Below are 16,633 nucleotides of genomic sequence, written 5' to 3'. Positions count from 1 at the left end.
TCCACTGAATTGCTTTTGCATCTTTGTCAGTGCTCAGCTGGCATATTTAGGAGTGTCTGTTCCTAGGCTCCCTGGTCTGCTTATTGGCCTCTGAGTCTGTGCTGTACCCACACCATACAGCGTTCCTCACTGAGTGGTCCAACAAGATTTAACAGAGGTGAAGGGGTCCTTCCACTTGCTCTCAGCCAGCAGTATTGAAGCACATCTTTCTTTGCATATTCCTGTAACTTTCAGAATAAGTCTCTTTATATCTACCAAGTAATCCTGCTGAGATTTGGATAGGAATGCTCACCTAATAGGATAGATAGAGTAAAAACTTGTGGGAACAAGTTTGTGCCAGTGAGGATGTGGAGGAATTGAACCTCCTGCTCTGCAGGGGGGAATGTGAAACAGGTAGCCTATCTGAGAAACAGTCTGCCAGTTTCTGAAAAAATTAAATGTATGCTTACCATATGACATGCTCCTGGGTGCTCATCCTTGAGAGATGTTTACACAAAACACCTGTGCAGCAATTTTTACTTATTTGTAGTAGCTGAAAACTGGAAACAACCCAGATGTCCCTCAGTGGGTGCATAAATAAACTCTGGTATATCCTCATGGTTTCCATGCAGCAATGAAAAGAAACTAACTTTCCTTATCTGAAACTACTGAGATGGATCTCAAAGGAATTATGCTGAATGAAAAAAGCTAACCTCTGAGAGTTACATATTGTTTGACTCAGTTTATGAGAGACTTTAAAAAGACAAAATCCTAGAGGTGGGGAACAGATTAGTGGTTACTAGGGGTAGGAAAGGTGGGAGGGGCCAGCCAAGATGGAGGCATAGGTGGAAACACTGTGCCTCCTCATACAACCAAGTTAAAGGACAACAAAGATTTAGTAACAAAAATGCAATCAAAACAGAAAATCCAACTATATGGAAGTCCAACAACAATAAACCATTCAGTCAGACCGATAAACCAGGCAAAAGAGCAAGCAGTGAGACAGACCGCGCAAACCAGGGCCCCAGCGACAGGAATTAAAGCGTAAAAGCACCAATTGGAAAAACTTTCAGGGGTTGAGGTGCCAGGAGAGGCTCCCAGGCTCACAGAGATTTTGTTGGAGACACCCACAGGGTCCTGGAGGGCACAAGCCTACACACCCGGGAACCAGTGTCAGAAGGAACCAGTGTCAGAAGGAACCAGCAAAGAAGGGCCCTCTTTGCTTGCGGGAAGCAGCAGAGAGGACCAAAATCCAAGAGAGACCCGAACAAATGCCATTGCCCCCACATACAGCATCACAACCCAGCTACTGGGTTGCCCCGCCCTGGTGAATACCTAAGGCTCCACCCCTCATACATAACAGGTACGACCAGACCAAAACATTATGACTCAAGAAGAAGAACAGATCAAAGCCCCAGAGCCAATACTTCTAAGCAACCAAGAGATAACCAACCTATCAGATACACACTTTAAAACACTGGTGATCAGGATGCTCACAGAACTGGTTGATTTTAGTCACAAATTAGGGGAACAAATGAAGGCTAAACTCATTGAAATGAAGGGAAATACACAGGGAACCAGTAGTGATGGAAAGGAAACTGGGACTCAAATCAAGGGAGTGGACAAGAAGGAAGAAAGAAACAACCAACCAGAAAAGAAGGAAGAAACAAGAATTCAAAAAAAATGAGGAGAGGCTTAGGAATCTCCAGGACATGTTGAAATGTTCCAACATCTGAATTATATGGGGTACCAGAAGGGGAAGAGGAACAGCAACAAGTGGGAAAGTTATTTGAACAAATAATAAAGGAGAACTTCCCCAATCTGGCAAAGGAAATAGACTTCCAGGAAGTCCAGGAAGCTCAGAGAGTCCCAAAGAAGGTGAACCCAAGGAGGAACACACCAAGGCACATCATCATTACATTAGCCAAGATTAAAATGAAGGAGAGAATCCTAGAAGCAGCAAGAGATAAGGGGACAGTCACCTACAAAGGAGTTCCCATCAGACTGTCAGCTGATTTCTCAAAAGAGACCTTACAGGCAAGAAGGGGCTGGAAGGAAGTATTCCAAGTCATGAAAGGCAATGGCCTACATCCAAGATTGCTCTATCCAGCAAAGCTCTCATTTAGGAAGGTCTCCATGGTGGTGGAGTCTACCTGGATCAAGTTGGAGGTTACAGGAATCTCATGATGAAATTACAGAGAATGAGGTGCACACAGAGAAGTGCATGTGAGACTGTTGATGTCAAATAAGGCTTGTGGACTGTGCTGGGTGGATTTTTTGGCTTTGACATTGTGCTATAGTTACTTAACTTGCCACCTGGGAAACTGGGCAGGGGACTTCTCTGCACTGTTTTTGCACCTTGCTGTGCACTTACACCTATGTCAAAATGTAAAGTTTCCTTTTTTAAAGAACTATTTTGGACAGAGACAGACAGACATTGATTTGTTATTCCACTTATTTATATATTTATTGGTTGATTCTTTTATGTGCCCTGACTGGGGATTGAACTCACAACCTTGGTGTATCGGGATGATGCTCTAACCAACAGAGCTACCTGGCCAGGACTGTCAAAATATAAACTTTCAAAAACTAAACCCTACGACATCTTCACCTTGTGGTCCATATGACCAGTCCCTGGAATGAGGAGTCTGTTATGCAGGGAGGTCAAGGTGACTTGTAAGGGCAGAACTTGGAGTGTCAATGCTCCCCTTTCTGGTTGGAGCTCACTGACATGGCGTCTGCCCTTGCCTTGCTGTTGGGTTTCTTCTACATCCACTGTTCCTACTATTTTTCAACATTTTTTCACTCTGTGTGGAACTTCAGATTTCTGTATTTATAACCTTGACCTGTGGAAGGAAGGAATTTCAAAAATGTGAGTGGTGAGCCCTGCTAGGTCTTCTTAACCAACACTCAGGGATGAGTGGCACAGGGTCCTCCTGGCATCAAGGAGTCTCTCGGCAGGTGAAGCTGCATCTGGCTAGGCCGCCTCCCTCCAGCTGCCTCTCCTTTCCCTTGTCAGTGTTTCACTTGTCCTGAAACAGGAGTGTGAGCAAATGGAGTGGAGAGGTTGACGTGTCACCCACATGTGTGGGTGGTGTTTGCTCCTGTTTCGGAATTTGTTTCAAAAGTCAGTGATAGTAAGACATCATCTTCGCTTGAGCAAAGTGAATACTTTTCTGCACTCTCCACTCTTGGCACATGAACAGGACGGGACTCATTGTGGCACCTTGGCTTATGCCATTTCACAGGGCGAACTCAGACAAGAATGATGTCACATCTCCACGAGATGGTACTTTGAAGTCATGGAGTGATTTTCTTGGGAATGACATTATTTGGGCTATCCTGGTGGCCGCTTTTTGGTGACATCAGTGGCAGCCCCTGTGTTAGGTGCGTTGTTCTCCCTGTACTGATGGGCTTGGCTGGGACCCTTGCCATTGTGGGATTTAAGTTAGGAAAAGATAGGTCATGGCATCTTGATTTTTTAAACTATGTATTCTGGAACATTTCAAACACCCACACAAGCAGAACTGTGCAGTGAGCTCCTGTGTTCCAGATCAGCTTCAGTGTTGTTGGTACTTATCCTGCCCTAGACCATGCACACCTCCTTGCCTGTTCCTTTTCCACAGTGGGTTATTTTTTTTTATTTTTTAAAGATTTTATTTATTTTTAGAAAGAGGGGAAGGGAGGAAGAAAGAGGGGGAGAGAAACATCAGTGTATGGTTGCCTCTCACATGCTCTTTACTGGGGACCTGGCCCATAACTCAGGCACGTGCCCTGACGGGGAATGGAACTGGTGACCCTGGTTTGCAGACTGGTGCTCAGACCATAGAGCCGCACCAGCCAGTGCCCCAGAGGGTTATTTTAAAGCAACCCAATGTTCTGAATCTTACATACTCTGAATATATTTCTCTGCAATCAGAGAAGTATCATATAACTTATGATACTTCTTAAAAAAAATAAGTTCTTCAGCCCTGATTGATGTGGCTCAGTCATTTTGCAAGGTGAAAGGCCGCCTGTTTGATTCCTGGTCAGGGCACATTCCTGGTTTGTGGATTTGGTCCCCAGCCAGGGCATGTGCAAGAGGCAACCGGTTGGTGTTTCTGTCTCACGAAGATGTTTTTCTTTCTTCCTTCCCCTCTCCCTAAAAATAAGTAAATAAAATATATTTATAAAAAAGTTCTTTAGCCCTGGAGGGGTATTTCAGATGGTTAGAGCATTGTCCCATACACCAAAAGGTTGCTGGTTTGATTCCTGGTCAGGGCACATACCTAGGTTTCAGGTTTGATCCTCAATCGGCAAATATATGGGAGACAATTGATTGATGTTTCTTTCTCACATTGATGTTTCTCTCTCTTTCTCTCCAAAAATAATAGTAAGTTCTTCATAGCAATCTAACTAATACCCAGTGATGCTGAGAGTCCCCAGTTGCTTCATAAATATGTTTTTGCAGTTGCAGATCTGGGCCATTTATTGGGATAGTTTCTGAAAACACTTTTAGATTCTTGTGTGAATTCTCCTGCGAAGGCATGTCTGTGGTTCCCTGTCTTTGGACACGTAAGAATCGGAGGCAAAGAAATTGGACTTGGAGGAATCTGGGACCAGCTTACTCCCTGCAGGCTCAAGATCAACCATCCCACAAAGAGATAAATAAATAAGTTAATTAATTAATTATTGTATTAGAAACTTGGGCCAGAAAACTGAGGTCCTCAGACCAAGTGTTAAAGGGAAGTAGCATATCCCAGATGCCCCGTAGTGGTCACTTTGGCCCAGGGAAATGCAATGATGAAGCATGGGGGGAGGTGGGCCTTTGCTCCTGGGGTCTGCTCTGTTAGCACTTCCCTTCAGGGATACCTCCAGGGGAAGTAAAACTGGCGAGTTTTTGCTCTTGTGGCAGTCTTGTAGAAAGCTCTCCGGGGCCCTAGCTGAGCAGGTCAGTTGGTTAGAGTTTTGTCCTGATACACCAAGGTTGTGGGTTCAATAAAAGAATCAACCAGTGAATGCATGAATGAGTGGAACAACAAGTCAGTTTTCTCTCTCTCTTTCCCCTGCACCTTCTTCCTCTCTCTAAAATCAATGAACAAAACAAAGTTCTCATGGAAGGATAAATCTTGGATTAGTGCTTATAGTCCTCTCTTGCGGACCGTGGCAGGAAATCTCTCCTGTCTTGTGTCTTGATCCTCATGGGGAAGGCCACAGTGTTGGGGACCTCCACCATAGAGGCCATTGTCTGTCCCTCAGGAATGGGCACTACTGACCATGTCATCGTCCTGGCATCAACCAACCGAGCTGACATTTTGGACAATGCTCTGCTGAGGCCAGGCCGACTGGACCGACACGTCTTCATCGACCTTCCCACGCTGCAGGTCAGTGTGCCCCGAGGCTGCCCTCCTTGGTCCAGATGCAGGTGTTCGTCTGTCCAGACTTCCTTTAACTCACTGCTCTTGTGGTTTTGCAGGTTTTTTAAATAAATATTTTATTTATTTATCTTTAGAGGGGAAGTGAAGGAGAGAGGAAGGAAACATCAATGTATGGTTGCTTCTTGTGCATCCCCTGCAGGGAACTGGCCCCTGCAGGGAACTGGGCCCTGTGGGGAACTTGCCTGGCCTGCAACCCAGGCATGTGCCCTGACTGGGAATTGAACCGTGATCGTCTGGTTCGCAGGCCCGCGCTCAATCCATTGAGCTATACCAGCCAGGGCATGCAGCTTATTTTTTTAAACATGTTGTTTTTCCCTTCGTCCTTAAGCATCTGGGGTTGAATGGACTGGTCTCAGTTGAGTTTTGTAGCATACTTTTGGAGAGCCTCAGAATTCTCACATAGCCCAGAACAAGGCCTTGGTGCCACTTAGTTGTGGAGCATGAGCTGTGCAGCTGCCCTGAAAGCAGGTGGAAGCAGGGTGGGAGCCCTGGTGATCTTTCAGCCCCAGCAGCTTCCTCAGTCTCAGATCTCTGGTTGGACGTTCATCTCTGGGTGGCCAGGCCTTTGTGGTGGACAAGCCTTTGTGGTGGCCCCTGTGGGAACAGGAAGCCAGCATGCAGTGATAAGGATTACATGTGTGTTGGGATCCTGCAGGGACCACACAACCAACAATAACCAACTAACCAACCATTAGATTAGCCCAGGGCTTGGAGGGTGACCTCATGGTTGGTTAGTTGGTTATTGTTTCTGGAGGTACATGCATAGGGACACAGGGCTGTGGCTCCTGGCACACCCAGTGCCCATTCTGGGTTCTCTCAAACTGCCACTCCAAGAAGTGGTGTGAGGCTCCCTTCTGACAGGGCCTGTGGAGGCGAGAGGCTGTGCATCTTCCTGACTGTGTAGGAAGTGTTTATGTCAGGATATGCATGAATCAGAAGTTCCACAAAATAGCCTTGTTATTTTGATGCACTTCATTATCTATTCTGTTTCCTTTTTTTTCTTTTCATTTTGCAATGTTGCTTGCAGCTCTAAATTGGTTTCACAAACTGTGGTTGTGACTGACGATGAAGAAACTCCAGAGAGTACCTCCCAAGTGGCTCCTGTCTGTGTGGTGGGAGTGCTGGCCCACACTTGTGTCCTCCCCTGTCTTTGGTAGGAAAGGCGGGAGATTTTCGAGCAGCACCTGAAGAGCCTGAAGCTGACCCAGGCTAGCAGCTTTTACTCTCAGCGTCTGGCGGAACTCACACCGGGATTCAGCGGTACGGGGGCTGATTCTTGTTGGTCCTGCGAGTAGAGGGCAAGTGGTTTTTACCTCATTCACAAGTGCAGGCCTCTCCCAGGTGCCCTCGGTCCTCTCCTCGGGGCAGCACAGCCTGGTTGCGAGTGAGCTTGTGCACGCACAGGCAGCAGAAGATAGAAGAGCTGCGTGGCACTCTACTTTTCCTCCCCATGTGATGAGAAACCCAACAGTGGTTCTGTCGCCTGCACTCAGAGTGCCCCATGTATGTGTCCCCACTGTGGGCAGTCTTAGAAGTTCCCCCTTTAGGGCTCCGCACGCAGGCTGTCCAGTTCCTGTCCAGCTTAGATGGAGCAATTCCGCTACTCCCACCCGGGGCTGCCCGGGACTGCCCTGTGCACCGCTGCCCTCCCTCTCGGTCTCGGCTTTAGTTCGTAGTCACAGACATCATAAATCAAGGTATTTTGGAAGCATTTTCTCAATCTGTTGAGATTTTGCTTCCCAATAATTGTCAGGTTGGCTCAAACTCATAAAATTTCAACAGAAAAGATTTTTTCTGTATGATTCTCATTTTTAAGGGTAGTCTACTTTTTTCTTTTGTTTTTTTTTAATGTCCTTAACTAGAATCTTTTGGATATTAGATAACCTTTAATTTCACATCCATCAGTACACATATGAATTATTAGGGGGTATAAAACACCAGATGGTACATGAAAGTGTACTAATTACAGTTGTGCAGTAAAGCAGTGGGGAAGGCAGACAGACCGAAAGAGGTTGGTGTGAATGTGAAGAGATGGTTCGTCAGGTCCATTGGGGCCTGAGCACCAGCACCTGGCTCTCACCACGCTGTACCCCGCCTCCACCACAGGAGGGAGGGCGCCTGCCTTCTTGCACCACTCCCTACCCCTCTTCATCTGCTCGTGTGCCACCCCTTCCCTTCCCTCCTCTCAGTCCTTGAGGGAGCAGAGCCAAAACTTTCTCCTCCCCTGTTGTGCTGACAGGTGCTGACATCGCCAACATCTGTAATGAGGCTGCCCTGCACGCTGCCCGGGAGGGGCACACGTCTGTCCACACGTTTAACTTTGAGTACGCCGTGGAGCGCGTCATTGCCGGTATGACGCAACGGTCCCACAAGCAAACTCAAAGGTGGGGTGGAGGGAGCACATCAGGCTTAGATGTCCCATGGTGGACCTCACCAGCAAAGAGGGAACTATGTAAAGTATTTCTATTTTTTATAAGTCAGGACTTTACAGTGTGACTTACTTTGCACAGTTTAAAATACTGCACATTTGCTTAAGAGCAGACACTCTTCAAATAGAGATATAAAAGGATCTTGCAAACCCAAATGTGAGTGGTGCTCAGCCCATTAGTCATCATGTGATGCCTAAGAGCCAACTGCAAATGGACAGGCCAGTGTGCGTGTCATCAGGGGTCTGCACTGCTACTGCCCAAGGATGAGGGACGTCTGCTGACAGCTGTGGTCTGGTCAGCTCTGTCTCTGCTGAAGCTCATGTGCTTCGCTCGGACAGGCGTGGGAGAGGTGTTTGGGTAGTGGAGGGCTGGGGTGCTTCTCAGCAGTACTTAACCATGCTGCTCAAAGTGGGGTCCAGGGGCTTGTATGAGAGCAGGACTGAAACCGAGAGAAACATGTGGAACTTTCGTATCTCCATGTGGCAACATCCAGACGTGAGCAGTGCATCTTGTCTCTGAACAGTGTTCAAAGCAAAAGTGTCAGTCAAGACACTGGATGTTTTTTAAAGAGGGAAACTGGTCCTTCCCGCAGGTGTCTGAGATGCACACGCCCACTGTCTTAAGCTGTCTCTGCAAGAAGCGTGTTCCCATCACCCTCCGGTTTGAGTTAAAGTCTAGAACAAACGTCACCAGATTCCCAGTCTACAGCGTAGGAAAGAAGCAATCTTGTATAGACAGAAGGAACTAAACTTGCTGTTTCTTACTATAAATTTTGTTTTTTTATAAGCCATTTACTTTTACATGGAAATTCATAGCTTATAGTAATATCATCAAAGCAGGAAAGACCAAAGAGANATGCACGTGCCCACTGTCTTAAGCTGTCTCTGCAAGAAGCGTGTTCCCATCACCCTCCGGTTTGAGTTAAAGTCTAGAACAAACGTCACCAGATTCCCAGTCTACAGCGTAGGAAAGAAGCAATCTTGTATAGACAGAAGGAACTAAACTTGCTGTTTCTTACTATAAATTTTGTTTTTTATAAGCCATTTACTTTTGCATGGAAATTCATAGCTTATAGTAATATCATCAAAGCAGGAAAGACCAAAGAGAATACTAACAGAATACTACCCACCCACCCCCACCCCCGCAATGTACACAGTGCTTAGAACAAGACAAGCTCTCTTGTACTTATTTGGAGGGGTCTGCCTGAGCAGGAACACATTTGTATTCAGGTAAAGCCTATCTTGTGAGGCTGTGATCTCATATTTAGAGGCTCGTATAATCAGCTCTGGTTGAAATGATTTATCTGCCACAACCAGTGCATCTTAGAAAGAATTTATGACCTTATGGTAAATGTGGTAGGTGGTCCTAGTAGCATGATATAGTAAATACCCTGAACCTAGAGCTTATTCAGGTTGCATAAAATGGAAATTAACCCAAAATAGCAAATTTGGGTTAGTGAATGAAACCTCAGCAGTAACTTGAACAGGGGAAATGTAAGGTAAAGTTACCATGACAAGAGGTAGTCAGCTGCTAAGGGCAAAAGAACGGTGAAATCCCAAGGGCTGTGGTTAGCCCTGCTAGTTCTGGGAGAAAAGCCAATAAGAAACCTAGAGCTTGGAGTTGAGCCAATACTAATCCTGTCCCACTTCAGCCCCACCCACAAAGCTTGCAGGAGCTTTTCTGGATTATTCTACCATTTATAGAAATGTGAACAAACACAGACCCCTCCAACACCTCTTCTACCTAATGAGTTTTCCTTCGAGTTGGAGTAATAGTGAAGAATAGTTGTGGATGGGCTCAGCCTGGGGCAGAAACATAGGAGGGGAACGCCCCATGAGGACCTCACTTTAACAACATAGTAAAAAACTTGCAAGGTTGAGCAAGGAAGGTTCTTGCATGCTTACACAGGGTTTCCAGTGGGACTGAACTCAGAGTCCTGGGTGTTCTTCCAGGAACAGCCAAAAGGAGTAAGATCCTCTCAAAGGAAGAGCAGAAGGTGGTTGCCTTTCATGAGTCAGGCCATGCTTTGGTTGGCTGGCTGCTGGAGCACACTGAGGCTGTGATGAAGGTAGGGTGTTGGGGGGTGGAAGCCAGGGAGGGTCTGGGGTCTTGGAGAGTGAACCTAACTGGTCCCTAAACAAAGCTGACTTTGGGGGCGCCATGTGGTTGTGCTTGGTGAAGATAAAGCACAGCCCGAGGTGGATCTGGGGTCAGGTGGGAGACGACTGCCTGAGCCTTCACCTTGGAAGCAGAGGGCAGGACGAGGTCTTACATCTAAACTGGCGGGGTCCAGTTCTGGGCATGACCATTGGAAAGCCACACAACCATTTGGTGCCCTGCTCCCCATCTACAGTCAGTCTCAGAATTAAGAACTACCAGGCTCTACTGTCAGCTCTAAAACGTGTTGATATGATTGCTAATCTTAAAAAGAAGTGAGCTGAGGCACTTTTTAAGAAACACTACTTTTGTAGATATTTGTGAGTTTGATGAAAATTTATTTGCATCAAATGGTAGTATCATAGACAGTACCCCCAAATGTGCAGGCTCTTGCCCATGAGATCCTTGAATGATCATTAATGAAAATATAAGTGTTTGGCATGTGGGTGTCCAGTTTGTAAACATAAAACTAGGATAGTTTTCATATCAAAATTTTAAATTGTACCCTCTACCAGAGCAAGTAGAGTCACCGGCAGGTGCAGGTGGTTTGGTTCTGCCAGCTGGAAAGGAGCTGCACTGTTCCCTAAGACCCAAACATGGAACAAAGCAGCAGTGGCTAGCCTGGTATGTTAGTATTTAATTTCTGACAAGCAGTGATAGTCTGCTTGCTTGATGATGTCCTGCTGATTAGGCCAGTTCCTTTGATGTGCTCATCAGAGGGCTGAGCCTCGGGTTTCGTGACAGGTAAGTGGATGCAGCAGTCACTGAGGTAGGCGATAGGGGCCGGGCCCAGGATGAGGCAGGTGGGACAGTCATTTAGGGTGTAATATTTATGGGACACAAAAATTTCAGTAATCAGGATAAATATTGCAGTATCTCAAAAAATATTAATGCAGAAATATCCACAATGAAGTAAATACCACAATTTTAAATTTAATTTTCTCAGAATTTTTGCTTTATTTGATGGCTGAAAGTCATAAACTAGTCACAGTGTACTGAACATAGGTCCACCTACCTGTCACTTCAGTGAAAGCCAAACTCGTGAGACAGGTGCTGGTGAGAAGGAAAGTGTTTTATTCAAGTGCTGACCACCTGAGGAGATCGGGGACTCATGTCCCAAAGCCCGTTTTACCAGCTCAGTGCAGGCAGAGGTTTGCGTAAGGAGGAAGAGGCAGAACGAAGAGCTGGAGGGCAGAGGAGTGGAGAGTTCTCTGTGTGCAGACCAGCACCATTCACTGTGATAAGGCATGTGAGGGTCCCGAGTGCATCATCCTGGTTTGGTCACCCTGGCTCTGCAATTGAAAGTCAGCAAATCTGGGGCTGTGGTGACTGAAGAGAGAGTCCCAGTCTGTATCTCTTGAAGTTAGTTCCTAGGATTGTTATACAAACATGCTCTTTACCTACAAACTACTTATCAGTCAGAGTCAGCACTTACAAAAACAACTTAAAAAGAATGGTGGGGTGGGTTACAATTCCCCACTGTTACAATAATGAGAAAACGTCCCTCCTGAGGCTCCAGGCTCATGCTTTGCGAGGGAAGATGAAGTTCCCATTGTTCTTTGGTGGTTAATTTACAGCCTTTTCAGTAGGTGGTTTACTTTAGTGTTGGATTTAATTTCCCCCTTTCAATTCTCAGGGCATTGTGAGGTGGTTCTCCTGCTACCATAGCCCTCAGAAATGGCACCTGCAGCCTGGGTCTCTCCTTATTGCTCAGGAGCACCCTTTATCCTGCCGGAGCTGTACACGCACCTGCTGTTGGGCTGTGGGGGGAGACCAAGGCTAGGATAGTTTTCATATCCCTCACCTAATGTCATGATGAGGGGCATGGTTGGGGGGGGTCCTTGGTGGTGTTGGTCCCTGTACCTCTTTGTTGATTTACCTAAAGTTCCTGTCTTTGTTATTCTTTACTTCATATATACCTGGTGATTCCAAGGAAGACACACCCACCATGTGTGAGCTGCTTTCTTTAGTGATGGGATCTTCTTATAAAAATGACTATAGTGCAGGTTTGCTTAATGGCTTCGAAACCCCTGAATAAGGGTCTTTTTCTTTTAATCCTCTCCCGGATATATTTTTACCTTGCTTTTAGAGAGAGGAAGGAAGAGAGAGAAACATCAATGCAAGAGAGAAGCATTGATCTGTTGCCTCCTATATGTACCCACAGTGGGGATCTTATGTGCCTGGATTGGGGATTGAACCCGCAACCTAGGTAGATGCTCTGACTGGGAATCGAACCTGAAACCTTTCAGTTAGGGGATGATGCTCCAACCAACTGAGCCATACCAACCAGTGCTGATTAAAGATCTTACACTGCCCCACCTTCATCTCTAAACCCCATATTCTGCCGTGGTTGGTAGGGCTTGGTTGGGCATCATCCTGCAAAGTGAAAAGTTGCTGTTTCAATTCCCAGTCAGGGCACATGCCTGGGTTGTGGGTTTGGTCCCCAGTTGGGGCAAGTGCAAGAGGTAACCCATTGATGTTTCTCACATTGATTTTTCTCTCTGTCTCTTTCTCCCTCCTTTCCCCTCTCTCTCAATAAAAGAAAATAAATAAATAAACCCTACATCCCGCCCGCTAACTTGGGCCATCTGACATTCTGCAGGTCTCCATCGCCCCTCGGACAAATGCTGCACTGGGCTTTGCTCAGATGCTCCCAAGAGACCAGCACCTCTTCACCAAGGAGCAGCTGTTTGAGCGGATGTGCATGGCCCTGGGTGGCCGTGTATCGGAGACCATCTCCTTCAACAAGGTCACTTCCGGTGAGGAGCTGGCCCTGGAGGGTCTGGAGTTCTCACAGCACTTTCACATCCATTATCCCTCTGCCAGAGGGTGGGGGTGGGGATCTGATGGAGGATTTGAATAGTAGGATGCAAATATACTTTGAATTTCATTAAGTGTTTTTTAAAAGATAAGCTATGGTCAAAGGGGATTTGAAACTAAGCAAGACTTATTAAATAATGGTTACAAAGACATTTACATACATGTATTATAGACTATAAGTGCATTTAATTGGTTAATTATTGGTAATTCAAGCGCCTTCACTATTCTCAAGCTGCTGTTTCATTTTGATGTCCAGAGAGCAGGTGGAAAATGTTTCCTGCCTGACCCCTGACATTGAGGTTCAGTGTTGACAAGTGTGCCCCATGCACACCTGGACTTGTGCTGGAGATTAACGGTTGGTGAAGTGAATGCAAATATGCACCCTGAGTAATTATTTTTTATGTTTATTAAATTTTGTATTTATTGATTTTAGAGAGATGAATATCAGTTCTTATTGTTCTACTTATTTATGCATCTATTGGTTGATTCTTGTATCTGCCCTAACCAGGATCAAACCCACAGCCTTGGCATATCTGGATGATGCTCTAACCAACTGAGCTACCTAGCCAGGGCCAGAGTAATTTTTTAAACAGAAGAGCATTTTAAAAAGTTTTGAGACTTTCTTTTTTAAGGAACAGTAACAGGATACAGTTGTCCTTTGGGGACTCTGCATCTGCTGTGAGGCCCAGGTGTGTGCCGGTGGACTCCCCAAGGTGCCCTGACTCTGCACCCTCAGCAAAGAAACCTTTTCTTGGTCCCATGCTCCAGGGGCACAGGACGACCTGAGGAAGGTCACTCGTATTGCCTATTCCATGGTGAAGCAGTTTGGGATGGCACCGAGCATTGGGCTCATCTCCTTCCCCGAGGCTCAGGAGAGCCTTTTGGGCGTTGGACGGCGCCCCTTCAGCCAGGGCCTCCAGGAGATGATGGATCATGTGAGTGCCCCGCCCTTGCAGCTGTACCTTGTGTGGGACCCTGCTCCATCCTGCCTCCTAGTTGTGGTAGGGAGCAAATCTCTATTCAGAGCAGCTTCCCACTATGCTTAGCCCTGTGTGCCGCCACACTGTGCTTGTTCCTTTTGGCTTCTGTCACTCTGACCTGCTGAGTGTGCAGTCTTGGATGAGGCATTGTGCAGCTCCTGATGAAACTGTGGGTGCACGAGCATGTGAAGCAGCTGCAGGCATGGAGGACCAACACAGGGTCCCTGGCTTCCAGGAGCCGGTGGGGCATCTGTGGGTGTGAAGGGCTGCTGGTGGGCAGGCATCCTGAGCTAGGGCGTTCTGGGCATGCAGCAGGGGTGGAAAACTGTTGGCAGCTGAGCTCTCCTGGTCATTGTGAGAGACTAAAGGCTGTGTTTCTGAACCTGCCTTTTTCTGGTATGGTTTGGTGTCAGAGCCAGCCTGTAGATGACGCTGTGAACAGTGGCCAACTGTGCTCATTACAGATCTCTCCTTCATTCGCAGGAAGCTCGACTGCTGGTAGCCAAGGCCTACAGGCACACTGAGAAGGTGCTGCAGGACAATCTGGACAAGCTACAGGTGGTGAGTCTTGGTGCTTTCTCACCTCTGTGTCCCGCCTGTCTCTCCGGAAGTTGAGTGTGGGGATGCTGACTCTCACTGCACTGCGCTGGCACAGCCGGTCGCTCTTTCCTGGACAGAACTTTAGGAAACACCATACCTAGTATGTGTTCACTCAACTCAACTGAAATCTAGTAACTTCCATTTTTTTAGTATTTTATTATGAACACATCACGTCAATTCCTTTAAAGTAGATAGAAGAATGTAGTAAACCCTCATGTTCCCATTAGTCAGCATCAGCAGTTATTAATGTCTAGTCTTTTTGTGTAATCTTTTTCTAACTCAAACTTCTCCTGAAAAGTTTAAAATAAATTTTAAAATTTAGGATAGTTTTAGATTTACAGAAAAGTTGCAAATATAGTAGAGAGTTCCTTTATACCTCACACTCAGTTTTCTCTATTGTTAACATCTTCCATGACTATGTTGCATTTTTCACCACCAATGAACCAATGTTGATATATTATTAACTCAGTTTCCCTAATGTCCTTTTCCTGCCCCCTGCCTGCTTACATTAACCCATCATGTCTCCCTAGGCTCCTGTTGGCTGGGACAGCCCCTCACTTTTCTGTTGTCGCTGGCCTGCCATGGCAGTGTTCAGAGGGTGGGTCTGCGGTTCTCACAGTAAGACTAGGCATTGATCTGGGGTTGCCTCTTGACCCCAGAGGTGAAGTTATTGCGTCCCTAGTTCAGATAGGCAGCCTTCAGTGGAAGGGCTGCTGTTTGATTAACGTGAGGCTCTGCCATCTTGGGAGTTGTGTGTGTCAGGTTCTCCGAGTGCTGCTGGGGGACCAGTAGCACTAGCCTCCCTGGACTTGTGAGCAGTGTAGAATGTCAGGCCTCCCTGCCCTGCAGAGCCATAAACTACCATTAACAAGGTCCTTGGTGTCATATGTGTGCACTGTCGCTGCCACTGGACAGGACTCAGGCTCCCTGTGGTGGGCCGAGGATGTCCTGCCTTGGTTTGAAATGTGATCAACTCACACCATCAGTGGGCTATAGTGCTTAGCAATCTATTAGAGCAGTCACAGAGAGGAAATGGTCACCCCAGTTTGGGGGTGACAGAAATCAGTTTGAGTGGCTGTGGCAGCATTCCTTGTAGCAGGGACTGAGCAGCAGGAAACCCGTTCCACCAGCATATCTGGAGAGGCAAGACCCCCTTCCCAAACTGCGAGGTTCCCCCATCTCACACCTCAGCGCCAGCATTCCTCTTCCCAGGTTCCATTGAGGATATTCTGCATTTCAGCCTCCTGCCCCCATACATACACACCTTATTTGGTAAAGGACATTGAAGTCGTCCCAAATAAGCAGAGATTTGGAAGGGAAGCAGAAAATTAATGAAGCTGCAGCTGGGAAATCATCTCCAAGATTGAAACAGGGAGCGATTCTTTGCTTAAGCTGCCTGTGTGTGCTGCTTCCTTGGGAAAGTGGCCCGTCTGGGGGCATCCTGCTCACAGATCCCCTTCCTGGGAGGCTGAGGGGCCCCCTCCTTCTCGGTGCTCTGCTCTCAAAAGGCTCTTGTCTGTGTCCTTGTCCTCTGGGGTTCACACACTGTCCTTTGTTCCTCCTAGCTGGCAAATGCACTGCTGGAAAAGGAAGTGATAAACTACGATGACATCGAGGCCCTCATCGGCCCACCTCCTCATGGGCCCAAGAAGATGATTGCGCCTCTGAGGTGGAGTGATGCTGAGAAGGAGAAGCAAGATGCTGGAGAGGAGGAGGCGCCTCAGCATCCCCCGCTGTGAGGCGAGGAGCCCTCTTAGCCCAAATAGCTGGACCCAAGAAGTGAACTCTTTACTCTGCTGTCTCTCAAGTTTTCACCTGAGGCTTGTACCTCCTTATAGCCCTCACTGGGCCCTGCTGAAGGACTTCTGAGACCCATTGGTTTCTCTACCTATGATTAGTAAAGACTTTGCCGAGGAGAACAGTTTAGTTTTGCTTTTGTAGATCATTTTCCTCCACGGAGAGGGGTGTCAGTACTTGTTATAGGTGTGCATAGAGGAGTTCCTAGGTTTATGACACTATTGTTTTGTGGGTGCTGGGTGGATCTAAGGACCCACCAGCTCAGCACTCGGGCTCATGCCGGAGCTTGTGCAGGGGCTTAGCCCAGTTCCTGCAACTTTGTTAGTATGCTAACAGGATCCTCTTTGAAAGTGCACTCTGAGCCAAAGTGCTCGTCCTCAGTCCTCAGTCCTCAGTCCTCAACAGGGTTACAGAATAGAGGACAGGCTGTACAGAATTAAAACACTGCCACCTA

General features: G+C 46.9%; 1 protein-coding gene and 1 non-coding gene across 3 annotated transcripts in view; both read left to right on the top strand.

The window, feature by feature from the left end:
• The window catches only part of SPG7 (SPG7 matrix AAA peptidase subunit, paraplegin), a 47,711-nt gene extending 31,078 nt beyond the window's left edge, over positions 1 to 16,633 (top strand). For both annotated transcript variants that reach the window (XM_037040144.1, XM_037040143.1), the window contains 8 exons: positions 5,218 to 5,342; positions 6,554 to 6,656; positions 7,636 to 7,746; positions 9,778 to 9,893; positions 12,585 to 12,741; positions 13,571 to 13,737; positions 14,266 to 14,343; positions 15,948 to 16,633. In XM_037040144.1, the coding sequence (XP_036896039.1) occupies positions 5,218 to 5,342; positions 6,554 to 6,656; positions 7,636 to 7,746; positions 9,778 to 9,893; positions 12,585 to 12,741; positions 13,571 to 13,737; positions 14,266 to 14,343; positions 15,948 to 16,121 (1,031 nt within the window). In that variant the 3' untranslated portion in view covers positions 16,122 to 16,633. The remainder of the gene's footprint in view (positions 1 to 5,217; positions 5,343 to 6,553; positions 6,657 to 7,635; positions 7,747 to 9,777; positions 9,894 to 12,584; positions 12,742 to 13,570; positions 13,738 to 14,265; positions 14,344 to 15,947) is intronic.
• Positions 4,491 to 4,620, top strand: LOC118983058 (small nucleolar RNA SNORA38). Its single transcript, XR_005065638.1, has one exon. It is a non-coding gene; the product is annotated as a small nucleolar RNA SNORA38 (small nucleolar RNA).

Source organism: Sturnira hondurensis, unplaced genomic scaffold (assembly GCF_014824575.4).
Source record: "Sturnira hondurensis isolate 20B ecotype Veracruz unplaced genomic scaffold, ASM1482457v3 Scaffold0002597, whole genome shotgun sequence".
NCBI lineage: Eukaryota > Metazoa > Chordata > Mammalia > Chiroptera > Phyllostomidae > Sturnira > Sturnira hondurensis.
Note: the sequence above shows the minus strand (reverse complement) of the source record. Positions and strands in the feature narration are given on the sequence as shown.